At 36.5% G+C, this 13,173-nt stretch overlaps 1 protein-coding gene across 4 annotated transcripts in view; it reads left to right on the top strand.

The window, feature by feature from the left end:
• The first annotated feature begins 4,220 nt into the window (after positions 1 to 4,220).
• The window catches only part of TTK (TTK protein kinase), a 40,411-nt gene continuing 31,458 nt past the window's right edge, over positions 4,221 to 13,173 (top strand). For 2 of the 4 annotated variants that reach the window (XM_033235578.1, XM_033235576.1), the window contains exons 1-8: positions 4,221 to 5,013; positions 6,124 to 6,276; positions 8,105 to 8,327; positions 8,680 to 8,786; positions 11,073 to 11,216; positions 11,696 to 11,810; positions 11,989 to 12,061; positions 12,151 to 12,245. In XM_033235578.1, the coding sequence (XP_033091469.1) occupies positions 6,138 to 6,276; positions 8,105 to 8,327; positions 8,680 to 8,786; positions 11,073 to 11,216; positions 11,696 to 11,810; positions 11,989 to 12,061; positions 12,151 to 12,245 (896 nt within the window). In that variant the 5' untranslated portion in view covers positions 4,221 to 5,013; positions 6,124 to 6,137. The remainder of the gene's footprint in view (positions 5,014 to 6,123; positions 6,277 to 8,104; positions 8,328 to 8,679; positions 8,787 to 11,072; positions 11,217 to 11,695; positions 11,811 to 11,988; positions 12,062 to 12,150; positions 12,246 to 13,173) is intronic. The other 2 variants (XM_033235577.1, XM_033235575.1) reach the window with 2 other exon arrangements.

Genomic DNA, 13,173 nt, shown 5'->3' with positions numbered 1-13,173 from the left:
AATTACTTGCTCCTTTCTTCCACAAAAACAATAAGAGAGGCTTTATCATTTTATTTGCCAAAGTTAAGGTATTCTGTATTTATGGCCTTCCCTTTTCGAAATATAGAAACAATCAAAATCAGAACATAGTGTATTCTATATGGCCTGCTCTTAATGCATTCATGTTGGTTTCTAGAGTTCTTTGCTTCCAAACAGTTCTGTAATTGATCTCAGAATGGGTCTAAAATCTACACTGAGATTATACAGATTAATAGCTTCCAAATTCTACCTTTTCCAAAAAGGTAAGACTTGTCCATCCATTTCTGGCTTTCTATCATTGCTTCTACTTACTATGACTTTTCAGAGATTGCCAGCAATGTTTCTGGGATTATATTTGCGCATTTTTTTCAATATCCTGCTTATTTTCTTCAGGATATTTTGGTATATTAACCAACTATGTGAGGCTGTTTCTATATAGCAGAGACTGAAACTGTATGGATTTTTTTTTTTCTTTTTTTGAGACAGAGTTTCGTTCTTGTTGCCTAGTCTGGAGTGCAATGGCGAGATCTCGGCTCACCGCAACCTCTGCCTCCCAGGTTCAAGCTACTCTCCTGCTTCAGCCTTCTGTTTAACTGGGATTACAGGCATGCACCAGCACGCCCGGCTGATTTTGTATTTTTAGTAAAGACTGGGTTTCTCCATGTTGGTCAGGCTGTTCTCGGACTCCTGACCTCAGGTGATCTGCTCCTCCTCGGCCTCCCCAAGTGTTGGGATTACAGGCATGAGCCATGCACCCAACACAGATAAATTTTTAAAAAAATTATGGCCAGGTGTGATGGTAGTCACAGACCATCACAATGCCTCCCTGCACTTTGGGAGGCCCAGACAGGTGCATTGCTTGAGCTCAGGAGTTTGAGAACAGCCTGGGCAACATGGCAAAACCCTGTCTCTACAAAAAAATACAACAATTAGTCAGGCATAGTGGCATGCACCTGTAGTACCAGTTACTTGGGAGTCTCAGGTGGAAGGATGGCTTGAGTTCAGGAGGTAGAAGTTGCAGAGAACCAAGATTACACCACCGCACTCCAGCCTGGGTGACAGAGCCAGACCCTCTCTCTCTCTCTCTCTCTCTCTCTCTCTCTCTCACACACACACACACACACACACATTTGTGTCAGAGAATTTGAATGGAATTTAAATGTCTTTCTTATATAACCTGTCCTGTATTTATTTATTTATTTTTAAGATTGTCATTCTGACCACTATTCTTCATATTGGAGAAAAAAGAAAAATAGGAACTGAGAATCCTACTTTTCTTCTGTTGTTAGCATAGTTTGTTGCCTGCATGATTAAATAATACCTGATGTCCAAGTAGTGGTCCTAACTTCTCACTGCTGTTTTCCTTTGTAGAACATAATCTAAAGTGTCATTGCTGTTTTCTTTGTGATCCATGAGGTATGTTGTTACCTGTCCTTGGCATTATTTTCTTTTATTTCGTGTATGGCTTGGTCCATTCTGTGATAGTTAGCTTTCCTGACAGTATTCATACAATTCTCAGCATTCTTATGGGCTCACTCCTAAATGCACTAAAATCAGCAAACACTAGTAATGTTTTATCCAGAATAAACCACCATAAAGCAGCACACAACTGATTGCATGCTGTAAGAACTGGATTTATTATTGATCAGAAATTTAACTTTTGCATATGCATAAAATAAATCCATGTATAATAAATAGTTTCTAAAATCAAAGTCTGGGCCTTACTGAGCTTGTGTAACAATGACCTCAATAATTGAATAAAAATTCCTTGGAGGGGATTAAAATAAATAATTAAATAAATAATGGAATAAAAAAGGCAGCTGTGCTGACTGAAAAGTCAAAGATTAGCAAAAAAAGTGACATGATGCTAATGACAAAGTTAAATGGTTCAAACTTTCATTTATGTGACAAAAATGTGAAACTTACCATCTTAAAATAAGTCATAATCTTATGGCTAATTTTATTGCTTTGTGAAAGGCTTGACTCTGAAAATGAAAAAGTTTATTCACTGTCAGACGCAGCTGATTTTAAGCCAAATGAGAAATTGTGATGCAAGAAGTATACAAATTTGTTAAATAAAATAGGATTCTTAAATACTCTAATGGTTGTAAATGTATTTAGCTAACATTTACTAAGTGCCTACAAATGTACCAGGCACCGTTCTAAGCACTAAGGATGCTGTAATGAACAAAATAGACAAAAATTCCTGTACTATGGAGTTTACATTCTAGTGGGGGTAAAGTTTGGAGAGTCAGAAAATAAACAAGATAAATAAATAGGTCAAATAGGTAAAACTGTAGGATTTGACAGATCACCACTGTCCAATGGAAATACAATGTAAGCCATATATGTAATTTTCAATTTCCTACCAGTCATATTAAAGTGTAAAACAGGTGAAATTACATTTTCACAAGCTTTTTATTTTTGAATAATTCTTAATTTACAAAAAATTCCAAATGTATTAAATAGTACGGAGAATTGCTGCAGACTGTTCATTCAGTTTTTCTGTTGTTAAGATCTTGCATTACTGTGATGCATTTTTCAACACCAAGAAACCAACATTGGTGCATTATCATTAACTAAACCTCAGACTTTATTTGAATTTTACTAATTTTTCCATTAATGTCATCCTCCTGTTTCAGGATCCAGTTTACGATATCACAGTGCATTTAGTTGTCATGTCTTCTTAGTCTCCTCTGGTCTGTGATGGGGTGTATTAATTTTAATAATATATTTTATTTAACTCAATATAGCAAAAATATCATTTTAACCTGTAATTGATATTTTTAAAATTATCAATGTTTATTACTTTTTCTTATTCAGTCTTCAAAATCCAGAGTGTATTTTATACTTAACAGTACATCACATTTCTTACTCAGACACTTTCATTGGAAATACTTCATCTGCATTTGCATCTCACAAAATTTACAGTTGAAAAAGTAGGTTCATATACTTAGGTTGTTCCAAGTATACTTAAAAGTCTTCCAATAAATTCATGACTAATGCAAGTTTAGAAAAAAGCAAAAAAAAATTACTTTAAAAAGTTTAAAAATAATCCCATTAGATATCAGTTTTCAAATTTAAATCTAAATTTATTTTAATCAATTAAGGTTAATTAATTTAAAAATTCAGTTCCCAGTTGCACTAGACATATTCAAGTGCTCAATAGTCACAGACCATCATAAGGACTTTTGATTTTATTCCGAGCTAGAAAGGGAGCACTGAAGGGTTTTGAGCAAAGTAGTGACATAATCTGATTTAAGATGACTTTGCTATGTCAGAGAATAAATTGAGGTGACTGCAGGTACCATCAGGTAAGTGATGAAGGTGCCTTGGACTAAAGTGGTGGCAGTGGAGGTGGGGAGAACTGGTAGGAGTCCAGGAATCTCTTGTGCTAGCCCTGACTCAATCTGCTTATGAATTAGATAAGGGATCAGGATGACACAAAGGTTTTGGGGCTAAAAAATTTAGGACAATGAATTTGTCTTTTTAGATTTTGTAAAAAACATGTTTGGGTAGGAATATCAGGGGCTTGGTTTTGGACATTTTGAGTTCAAGATGCGTATGAGACATGTAAGTGAAGACAATAAGTAGGCAGTGGATATCTGAGCATGGAGTTGAGGAGAGCTCAGCTGGTGATAAACATTTGGGAGCCATCAACATATAGATGGTATTTAAAGATAGAAGACCGAAGGAGACCACCAAACGAGAGTACAGAAAGAAGTGTTAGGGTGAGGTCGCCCAGCAACAGTATTTTCAGGAAAATGCAAGCTTTGAGATCAGGCCGCAAACAGATCAACGAAAATTGGAGGAATAATAAATTCTTTCCAGGCAAAAGTAGCATTAGATGCAATGGTGCAAAGGTAAGTGATTAGCCAACCATGGTATAGCAAGTCATTTCTGCTCTGCTGAAGCAGAAATACCAGCTAGCTGACACAGAAAGATGCATTAAGTGACTGAGAAGGGCTCCTCTCATGCTGACTGGGTGACTATCCAGAGCTGGGAATGTGAGGGTTCTAAGGACAGCTTTAGAGTTAACAAGTGACAGCTGCAGTTAGTTTCCTATACATACACAAAACCAACCCGTCCTACCACCGAACATATGTCATAATGCTGGCACAACAGTCACATCCCTTTTAATTTTGCAGAAGAGGAGTAACTGTTGCCCTGGACCACAAAGCCACTTAGCGGCAGAGCCTCGCACCCGCGAAGATTACTAGGGAGATGTTTTTACCCCTGAGGACACCTGAGCTCTTAAGTGGGGCAGGCTCGGAGGGAGGGGGGCTGATAAGGCGAGTTCAGGCAGGGCAATCATGATGGGCGCTTGAGTTCTGCGCAGAATTTTGACAAGGGGGAGGGTCCTGGCTTGAAGACAAAGCAATGAGTCATTTAAGGATAATGGAAGGGCATAAGCAGAAGCTCAAGAATAAAAAGCACTGAAATACTTGAGCTGGCGGCAGGGCTGAACGTAGCCCAGTTAAAGATCCTTTCTTGCCACATCCTCTCTAAGCCGGGCCGTGAGTACCGCGTGGAACAAAGGAGAAAGGGTGGCGGTGGGGTCAGTAAAGAGCTGGGCCAAGGTGCATCTTTTAGGTCCGGATGCTGGGAGCAGCCGTCCCCGCCCCTATATTCCTCTCACCAGGTAGGTTTGCCCGGGAGTGGCTACCTCCCAGGCAAAAATTCGGCCTGGTTAAACTGGAAAGAGCAGGAAAGCCTGCCCACTGGCGCCCGGGGACCGCCTGCAAAGTGCCAGCACCCTACCAATCCAGGCACCTCCCCGGTGCGGACGGGGCCGCGGGCTCTTCCGGGGCGGGCTTCGCCTGACGCAGGAGGAGGGGCGGCCGCGTCGCACACGAACCAATCACGACAGACGCTTCTACGTGGCTAGCATTGACCAACTGGAGACGGTAGAGATAGCGACGGGGAAATTCAAACGTGTTTGCGGAAAGGAGTTTGGGTTCCAGCTTTTCATTTCCCCAGCGCCGCTTCCAGTAGGTAAGTTCTCTCTCACCGGCGCACTGAGGAACGGCTGCAACCGATGTAGGGGCTCATTGTCAACGCTGGTCGGTGAGGGGTGGGGCGAGGTCGGGGCAGCTTGCAGCCGTGTATGCGACGCGGCTAAACGAGCTGGAGGGGGAGGGGAGGTCTCAGTGCCTCAGCGCGTCTGGCCGGTGGGGTGATGCAGGAGGTTTTGTTGAGTAAGTAAGAAGTGGGTGTGCCCACGCTGGAAAGAAGGGGTGGTGGGGTACCTGCGCACGAGATCGTTTTCCACAGGACGGTCTCTCTTGTTTTGCGGGTTGGAACTGGGAAAGAAAGGGGTGGCCGTGATCTGACAGTTACCTTTCAAACCTCTCTTAAGAGGTAGAGTGATACCTTGCTGCAACTTCATGACTTCTTCATTGTTAAATCCGAAGACGGGGCAGCATTGTTATCAGTCACACTGAGTTGGTGTTTGAGAGTCACAAAAATACGATTAACAGTAAGACTGCAGACACTTTATTGAACAAACACCACCACCATGCAGATAAGCAAGTGCTCAGTACCAGTACAGTAGTTTCTTAGTGTTGGATTAAGGTGGCAAATCATGATTCTGCTAGATATGCACAAGAATAAACCTGTGGATTTCTTAATTATCAGTAAAGCCCCATCATGTTCATATTTTGCTTTGAAAGCACTTGCACTGTGAAGATTTACTCACGTAAAGCAGGCGAATAAAAGAATTGTTATTCTCGTTGCCAAACGAATTCTTTGCCTATGTCACTACCAGAATCTAAACAATCTTTATATGTATGTAGCTTCCAGAATCCAAGCAAACACTCCATCATATTTTTTTAAGTGACACTAAATTTACAGATTTCTAGAGTGAGTTCTAAAGTGTGACGTCATTGATGTTATATTGGGGGAAAAAAGTGTACTTGGCCTATGAAACTTTGCTGAATAAATTACAAAGATGTGTACCTTATTGTGCACTTAGCTCCATTAATATTAGCCTAGTAATAGCTGCATTTAGATGTGTTCACAAAATGAATGCTTTAGTCGTCTGGGTTGTAAAAAGCCAGCACATTTTTTTTCTTTGATGCTAAATAGGAATTATGACTAGTTCAGTTTTTTTCTTAGAAATGGAGTCCGAGGATTTAAGTGGCAGAGAATTGACAATTGATTCCATAATGAACAAAGTGAGAGACATTAAAAATAAGTTTAAAAATGAAGACCTTACTGATGAACTAAGCTTGAATAAAATTTCTGCTGACACTACAGGTGAGTTTTTCTTTTCTTTTAAGTTAGTAACTGTTTGTTGGGTGTCCTCTAAGGTAAATAAATAGTACTAATCACTTTATTTATAATTTACCCATGTGTTTATTGTTTTTCACCTCCACTAGAATGTAGGCTACATGAGGGCAGGGTTTTTATCTGTTATATCCACAGAACCTTGGTGTCTGGCACATGGTAGGTAGGTACTTAAACATTTATTGAACAATGATTAATGGGTGAAGGTGCCCAGAGTTTAATACTCTAGCTCTTCTAAAAGTATTAGCTCAGAAGCCTCATTCTTTACTGTATTTCAAATGGTTGGTCATTTGAATGGTGACCTTTGGATAATTTTGTTACATGTATACTAACCATTAAATAGATGAGACATTGAAAATAAGTGGAAGAACCTGTGATCTAATCATGGTGGCTGACAATGTTCACTTTGAAAAAACCTAGAAAATGATAGTTTTGGTGTTAAGCAAAGTCTTAATAGAGTATAATTGTACTTAATTATGTCACACTAACAAAGGTTGTACATCAAGGCAATTGAGTATTTTAAGTATTAAGGAAGATTCAAAGGTGCTTGAAACCATAGTTTCTTTCTAGGTGAGAATTTATATATTCACTATGCTGCGCTGTAATGCATGCTGGGCATCATAGGAATACTAGCATGATAAAACACAAATGTTTTATTTGTTGATTAGAGGAAGAATAGGGTACTCAGGCATGAGGAATGTGTCTGCAAAGCCACAGATGGCAATGTGTGTTTTTAGGCATTTCACAGACTAATTTCTTAGGAAAGCAGTAGGAGGTAAAAATAGAAAATTAAGGTCAGACCAAATTAAATTTAAAACGACAAAGCAAAGTTATGCATGTACTATATTTTAGTAGAAAGTGGAAACAAATTTTATTTGTAAAAGTAAAGATGTAGGCTTTGTTGAAAGTGACTGAAATTTATAGATGGAATGATAGCTTCTCTGGAAATCTGAATTTAATAATGCTTAGTAATAACCAAAATATCCTGAACAGAAGACTGACATTCAAGTTATCTTTTTAAAAAACTAACACTGAAGAAACTAAAAAGTACATTACAGTGTGAAAATTTTGTCTGAAGATTATTCTTGCTGTTTCTGTTGGTTGGGGTTCCACAGAGAGAAACCTGACCGTCACTAGAGATCCTATAAATTCCAAAGGTCTACACCATGGTAACTATGAGTTTGTTGGACTAAGAAATTATCAGGGCCTCTGGGAGAAATACAGGTTACTTGGAGAGAAGAAAATGATTATATCATTTGTTTTTTTTTTATTGTAAAGCTGGTTTGGTTGTTTTACAAGTAAGTATGAGGTATACAGAGATAATGTTGAATGAGTACGGTTGTAAAGAAGGTTCTGTTAGGACCAGAGCAGTAAGTTTAATGAATAAATCATTGATGGGAGAATTTTCTAAGTTAATTAGTACAGGTGGTGGTGGGAGAGATTTAGTTTTCTATGGATAGGTAGGATGCTAAAATTGTAGTTATCCTGCAACAGCATAAAATTTTTCTTAAACTACATCCAATTTTTAAAGGCTACTTACAAAAAATCCCACTTATTTTCAAATTTTTTCTTTTCTTCAAAATATGTAACTTTTGGATTAAGTATACCTAGATAAAAGATAAATATACAACAAATAAGTTACATTTATATGAACTTTTACAATTTTAAAAAGTATTACAAGGACTTTATGTACGTTGATACTGAGAGTACAAATGCTTGACTATATTTTGAAGGAAAACTGCAATTTGGCATTTGTTTTATGTCTTCTCTTGTGATATATTTTGTTCCCCTTATTTAGATAACTCGGGAACTGTTAACCAAATTATGATGATGGCAAACAGCCCAGAGGACTGGTTGAGTTTGTTGCTGAAACTAGAGAAAAACAGTGTTCCTCTAAGTGATGCTCTTTTAAATAAATTGATTGGTCGTTACAGTCAAGCAATTGAAGCACTTCCCCCAGATAAATATGGCCAAAATGAGAGTTTTGCTAGAATTCAAGTGAGATTTGCTGAATTAAAAGCGTAAGTACTAGCATTTTAACTATGTTTAACTATGTTACATAATATGTAACTACATTGCAAAGAGAGAAAATAAAAACATGTCAGTATTGTGAGAAAATTGATATTTTTTTCCAAAAACTTTTGCTTATAGTTAACAAGAGTCTAATGTAAACTCTTTTCTATGCACATTTCCACAGAAGTTTACTTATTTTATACTGCCTAAAAAGATTTTTAAAAAATAACTTACTAGTATTTAATTTTATCCACAGAGAAAAGCAATATCCCATGTCTTTTGGAAAATTGAATGAAGCATTATCAAATTTAAGTAGCTATGTTCTTTTTCTTAAATTTTGACTCAGATCTTTTATTACAGTATTCAAGAGCCAGATGATGCACGTGACTACTTTCAAATGGCCAGAGCAAACTGCAAGAAATTTGCTTTTGTTCATATATCTTTTGCACAATTCGAACTGTCACAAGGTAATCTGAAAATGTCAAATTCAAATTTTAAGTAAAGGATAACTTACTACAACTTACATCCTAATATTAAATCATATATATGAAGTGGAAATTTGAGTCAAAAGGCATTAAAGTTGATCAGATGAGAATATGGGGGGGAAAATGCCACCTAAACGTAATTGCCGAGAATATCTGTTATACTAGCTTTTCCATGTATAAAGAGTAATCCAGGGAAATGAGCACGAACATTGTCTATGTGCTACTAGTTAGATTCAGGAAATGTCTAAAGGAAAGTAGCTGCTTCACTGAGTATTTGTAGGAAGAAGGATATCAGATATTTAAGCTCTAGCTTGAGTATCTAGAGCTTACATAAACTTTTCTTATGCTATGGTTTCATAGCACCAAAGTGTACATTAAAGTGTAGCTATGTAGCTTGGTGGTCAGGTAAACTGTGTGTGTGTGTGTGTGTGTGTGTGTGTGTAGCGTTAAGTGGTAGTTCTTTAAAATAAAAAAAGTAAACTGCTGTAGAAACTATTTCTTGTTCACTTGGTTCTTCCTAGTCTGGATTTTTTTGGGTAAGACCAAGACAATCTCTTCCTAAGACATTTTTAACCTGGCCATTCTTTAGTCTTTTCTCATTTTCTGGGGCCTTTCGATAACACCCTCAGTCTGCTCTCTGGCTAGGTGTTTCCATTCTCCCACTGCCTTGTTTCTGCTACAACTGTGATCCAGTTTACTGCCAGTGATAAACATATTAACACTATTGGAAGAATCCCCGTGATGGTTTCCATAGCAGGGATTGGTCACTGGAGAGTATTCCCCAGGATTGAGGCTGGAGAAGAGAATTATATGACTCAGAAATGATTTGAGAACTCTAAATTTTTACCCATTCAGATGATTTCTGAGTCCTAGTAATTGTCTTCTCCAATATGTCCTTTGCTCTGTCAGGTTACTTTTTAGAACTATTATCCCTTATCCCTTTCTTCCTTAGAAAAATGGATTCCTCCTTGCTTGTTAGAGAAAATTTGGCAAGGCTACTTTCTCTCCATTCTACTTCAAAATTTCTTGAGGTATTGTGGCTCTCAATAACAACCATAAATTTTACATCTTTAGAACACATAAATATTGAAACTCTTAAATTGAGTTATCTGTAAAAAAAGATGAACTTTATCTGTACCACTTTATCTGCAGTGTGGTGGTAATGCACAGTGATGCAGTGTGGTCAAATGCATTGCACAGTAGTGCATTGTGGTCAAATTATGATTATTTTGAGCACAGTTGATAGCTTGGCTGTCAGGAAATAATGCAACATCCCTGAAATCCTATGCACAGTCTGTTGTGTGTGTATTTTAATAGGGATGGAGGACATTTCAGTTTTTACCAGATTCTTAAAGAAATCTCAGATCTCAGTACTAAGCTCTCTGATTAATTAAGCTTCTTAATTCTAATCTAAGCCTTTCTCTCTTTTGTTGTGCTAAAATACACAACATATGAAATTCTACCACTACTGAATAAATGTAGACTTAATCACTATCAAAGATATTTTTAAAATGTATAAACTACCAGAAGCTCGAGATCATCTCCTAAGCATTTTTATACCCTAAGTGCCAAGTGCATAGCATAGTTCAGTGGCTCCCATAAATGTTGATAATATTCTGTAAGATATGTGATGTATACATTTAATATAAGTCAAATGCTAGGGGTAAGTTTACCAATTTGTTTGGTAATCTGTCCATACTCAGAAAGACAGTTATGATAGTTCCTCAGTTGTTCTGCATTCTTTTTCAGGCTGATATAGCTGAGTGTGATAGCTAAAGATTAATCTGTATTTATTATATTTTTCCCCCAAAATTCTTTAGATGGAAGATGCTGTTTAACAAAAGATGTCGTCCTTCCCTTAACTAAATGTCATTATGTATGATACTTATTACAGCATGTTGTGAGAGACTGATGCTCTTGGCACTTTTGTAATATCTAGAACACCCTCCTGTTTCTAACTGTTGTGATTGACCTTTGCTGTCCACTCTTGGTAACTGCTTTGTTACACTTCTGTTACTTCTGAAAGTGGACGGTGGTAATAAACTAATGCAGGATTGCGTCAGCTACATGTTGCAAGGAAACTATTTGGTATGCATTGTTATCAGAAGAGAGTTGATTATCTGCATATGAAATAAAGTACATGAGCCTTGGAATAAATATTTTTTTTTAAGTCTTTTTGAGTTTTTTTTCTAGGTCCTGATGAATAAATATCTGGGTGGTGGGTAAAGATTACTGCCTTAAAATGATAATTATCTTTTGCTTTGTTAGGTAATGTCAAAAAAAGTAAACAACTTCTTCAAAAAGCTGTGGAACGTGGAGCAGTACCACTAGAAATGCTGGAAATTGCCCTACGGAATTTAAACCTCCAAAAAAAGCAGCTGCTTTCAGAGGAGGAAAAGAAGACTTTATCAGGTAACTATTAATGTATACTAATACTTTTCTGTGGTCGCTAGTACTTCAAATAAAGATTCAGGATAGTATTTTCTAGAAAAGTATTATTTATGTAGAGTGGTTAAAATCTAAGATTAAATTGTAAAGGAAGTAAGACTTTGAGAAGTAAAAAAGTCTTTACGACCCTGTGCAAATTTGTCTTTTTTGCTAAATAAACTTTTGTTAACACATGAAAAACAACTCTAAGCAAGAGAATGGGTTTTTTTTTGCTTTTAGAAATAGAGAATGTGCTTTTGCCCTGGGGAAATAGTTATATAATTTAAGAGAATTTGAAGAAGTAGTTAAAGAATTATCTTGGTAACATCTTCATGTCTGCATATCTTACTTGGGGTCAAGTATTTACTATGAGTTGACTTTTAAAATATTCTTATTTATAAGATTACTTTTTTGTACTTTTCTTATTTCTTACAAATTTAATCATCGTTTCAAAATTTTTACAGCATCTACGGTATTAACTGCCCAAGAATCATTTTCCAGTTCACTTGGGCATTTACAGAATAGGAACAACGGCTGTGATTCCAGAGGACAGACTACCAAAGCCAGGTTTTTGTATGGGTAAGGAAATGGAAACAGTTTTTAAATGTTCATCTTCTATATAAATACATCTGTGTTTTTTAATTTAATTACATGTATCTATATATATGTTTTTGTGTGTGATAATGTTTAGCCGTAGAGTAGAAATACATATTAATATTATTCTTTGAAAAATTGGGGGTATTTTCTTTCTGTTTAGAGAGAACATGCCCCCACAAGATGCAGAAATAGGTTATCGGAATTCATTGAAACAAACCAACAAAACTAAACAGGTAAGTTACTTTCAATCTGCTTGATTAAGATGGTGGTAGTTAAGTCTTAATTTCCTAGTTGGTTATTTAATCTTTCAAAATATTTTTAGTCATGCCCATTTGGAAGAGTCCCAGTTAACCTTCTAAATAGCCCAGACTGTGATGTGAAGACAGATGATTCAGTTGTACCTTGTTTTATAAAAAGGTATGTTGAGTTTTAATTTTTAAAATTTGTTGTCCATATGTGAAGATTGATGGCAGAATGGTCTTACAGTCTTTTACTGAGTAATAGTAATTATGATTAAGTTTTTATTCAGTTTTAGAAGATACTGAGTCTCTAAATGCTGTCAGTAACAAAGGAAGGAGTGGAGAAAATAACTTTGTTTCGCTTTTCACTCATTAAAAATATTCATTAAAGGAACTTTAAAAATTAGGAAAAAATATTAAGCCAACATTAAGCTTAAAAGACTGATATTTGAGGATTTCTCACTTATGGGTAGGCTGTCTGCTAAGAATCTCTTTCTGTTGTGTTCGAGAGTCTCCATAACGGGTAGAAGGAGGTCTGGGAACAAATATTTGCTCCAGGTAGTTCAAGGAGAGAATTGCTGTCAGTGGGAAAGATGATGATTCTTTTGCTTCAGAGTCTAGGGCTTCAAGAAGTGGGACAGGTTAGGTACAAATGAAATACTGTTCGTCACATCCAGTGTGTTCCCCTTCCCTCAATTTGCGTGTTTATATCCTGTTAAGAAATGGAAATGTAGCATCTAGCTCAGCTAAAGGAGAGTTATTTTGGTCTATTCTTAATTTTGACCACCATTTGTAATATTTATATTGGAAAAGGCTCTTTACAGTCCAGAGAATCATTTTGCAAATTAACTTTAGAAATACAACGATTGTTTTTAGTTAACATCTTTTATAATTACATTTCTATTATATTTAGACTTGACTAAACATTGACATTAAAAGAACATTTGGGTTGTCAAGGTTAAGCTTTAAAGTATTGTCACTATCATTCCATCTTGTTCATCTCTATTTCAAATACCTAGCTCAAGAATAAAGGAGACTTTCTCCCACTCCAAAACATTAAAAATAAAAATAGAAAAACTCCAGCCATTTTCTTGGTTCATATTATT

This window comes from Trachypithecus francoisi, unplaced genomic scaffold (assembly GCF_009764315.1).
Source record: "Trachypithecus francoisi isolate TF-2019V2 unplaced genomic scaffold, Tfra_2.0 Lachesis_group15, whole genome shotgun sequence".
NCBI classification, from domain to species: domain Eukaryota; kingdom Metazoa; phylum Chordata; class Mammalia; order Primates; family Cercopithecidae; genus Trachypithecus; species Trachypithecus francoisi.
Note: the sequence above shows the minus strand (reverse complement) of the source record. Positions and strands in the feature narration are given on the sequence as shown.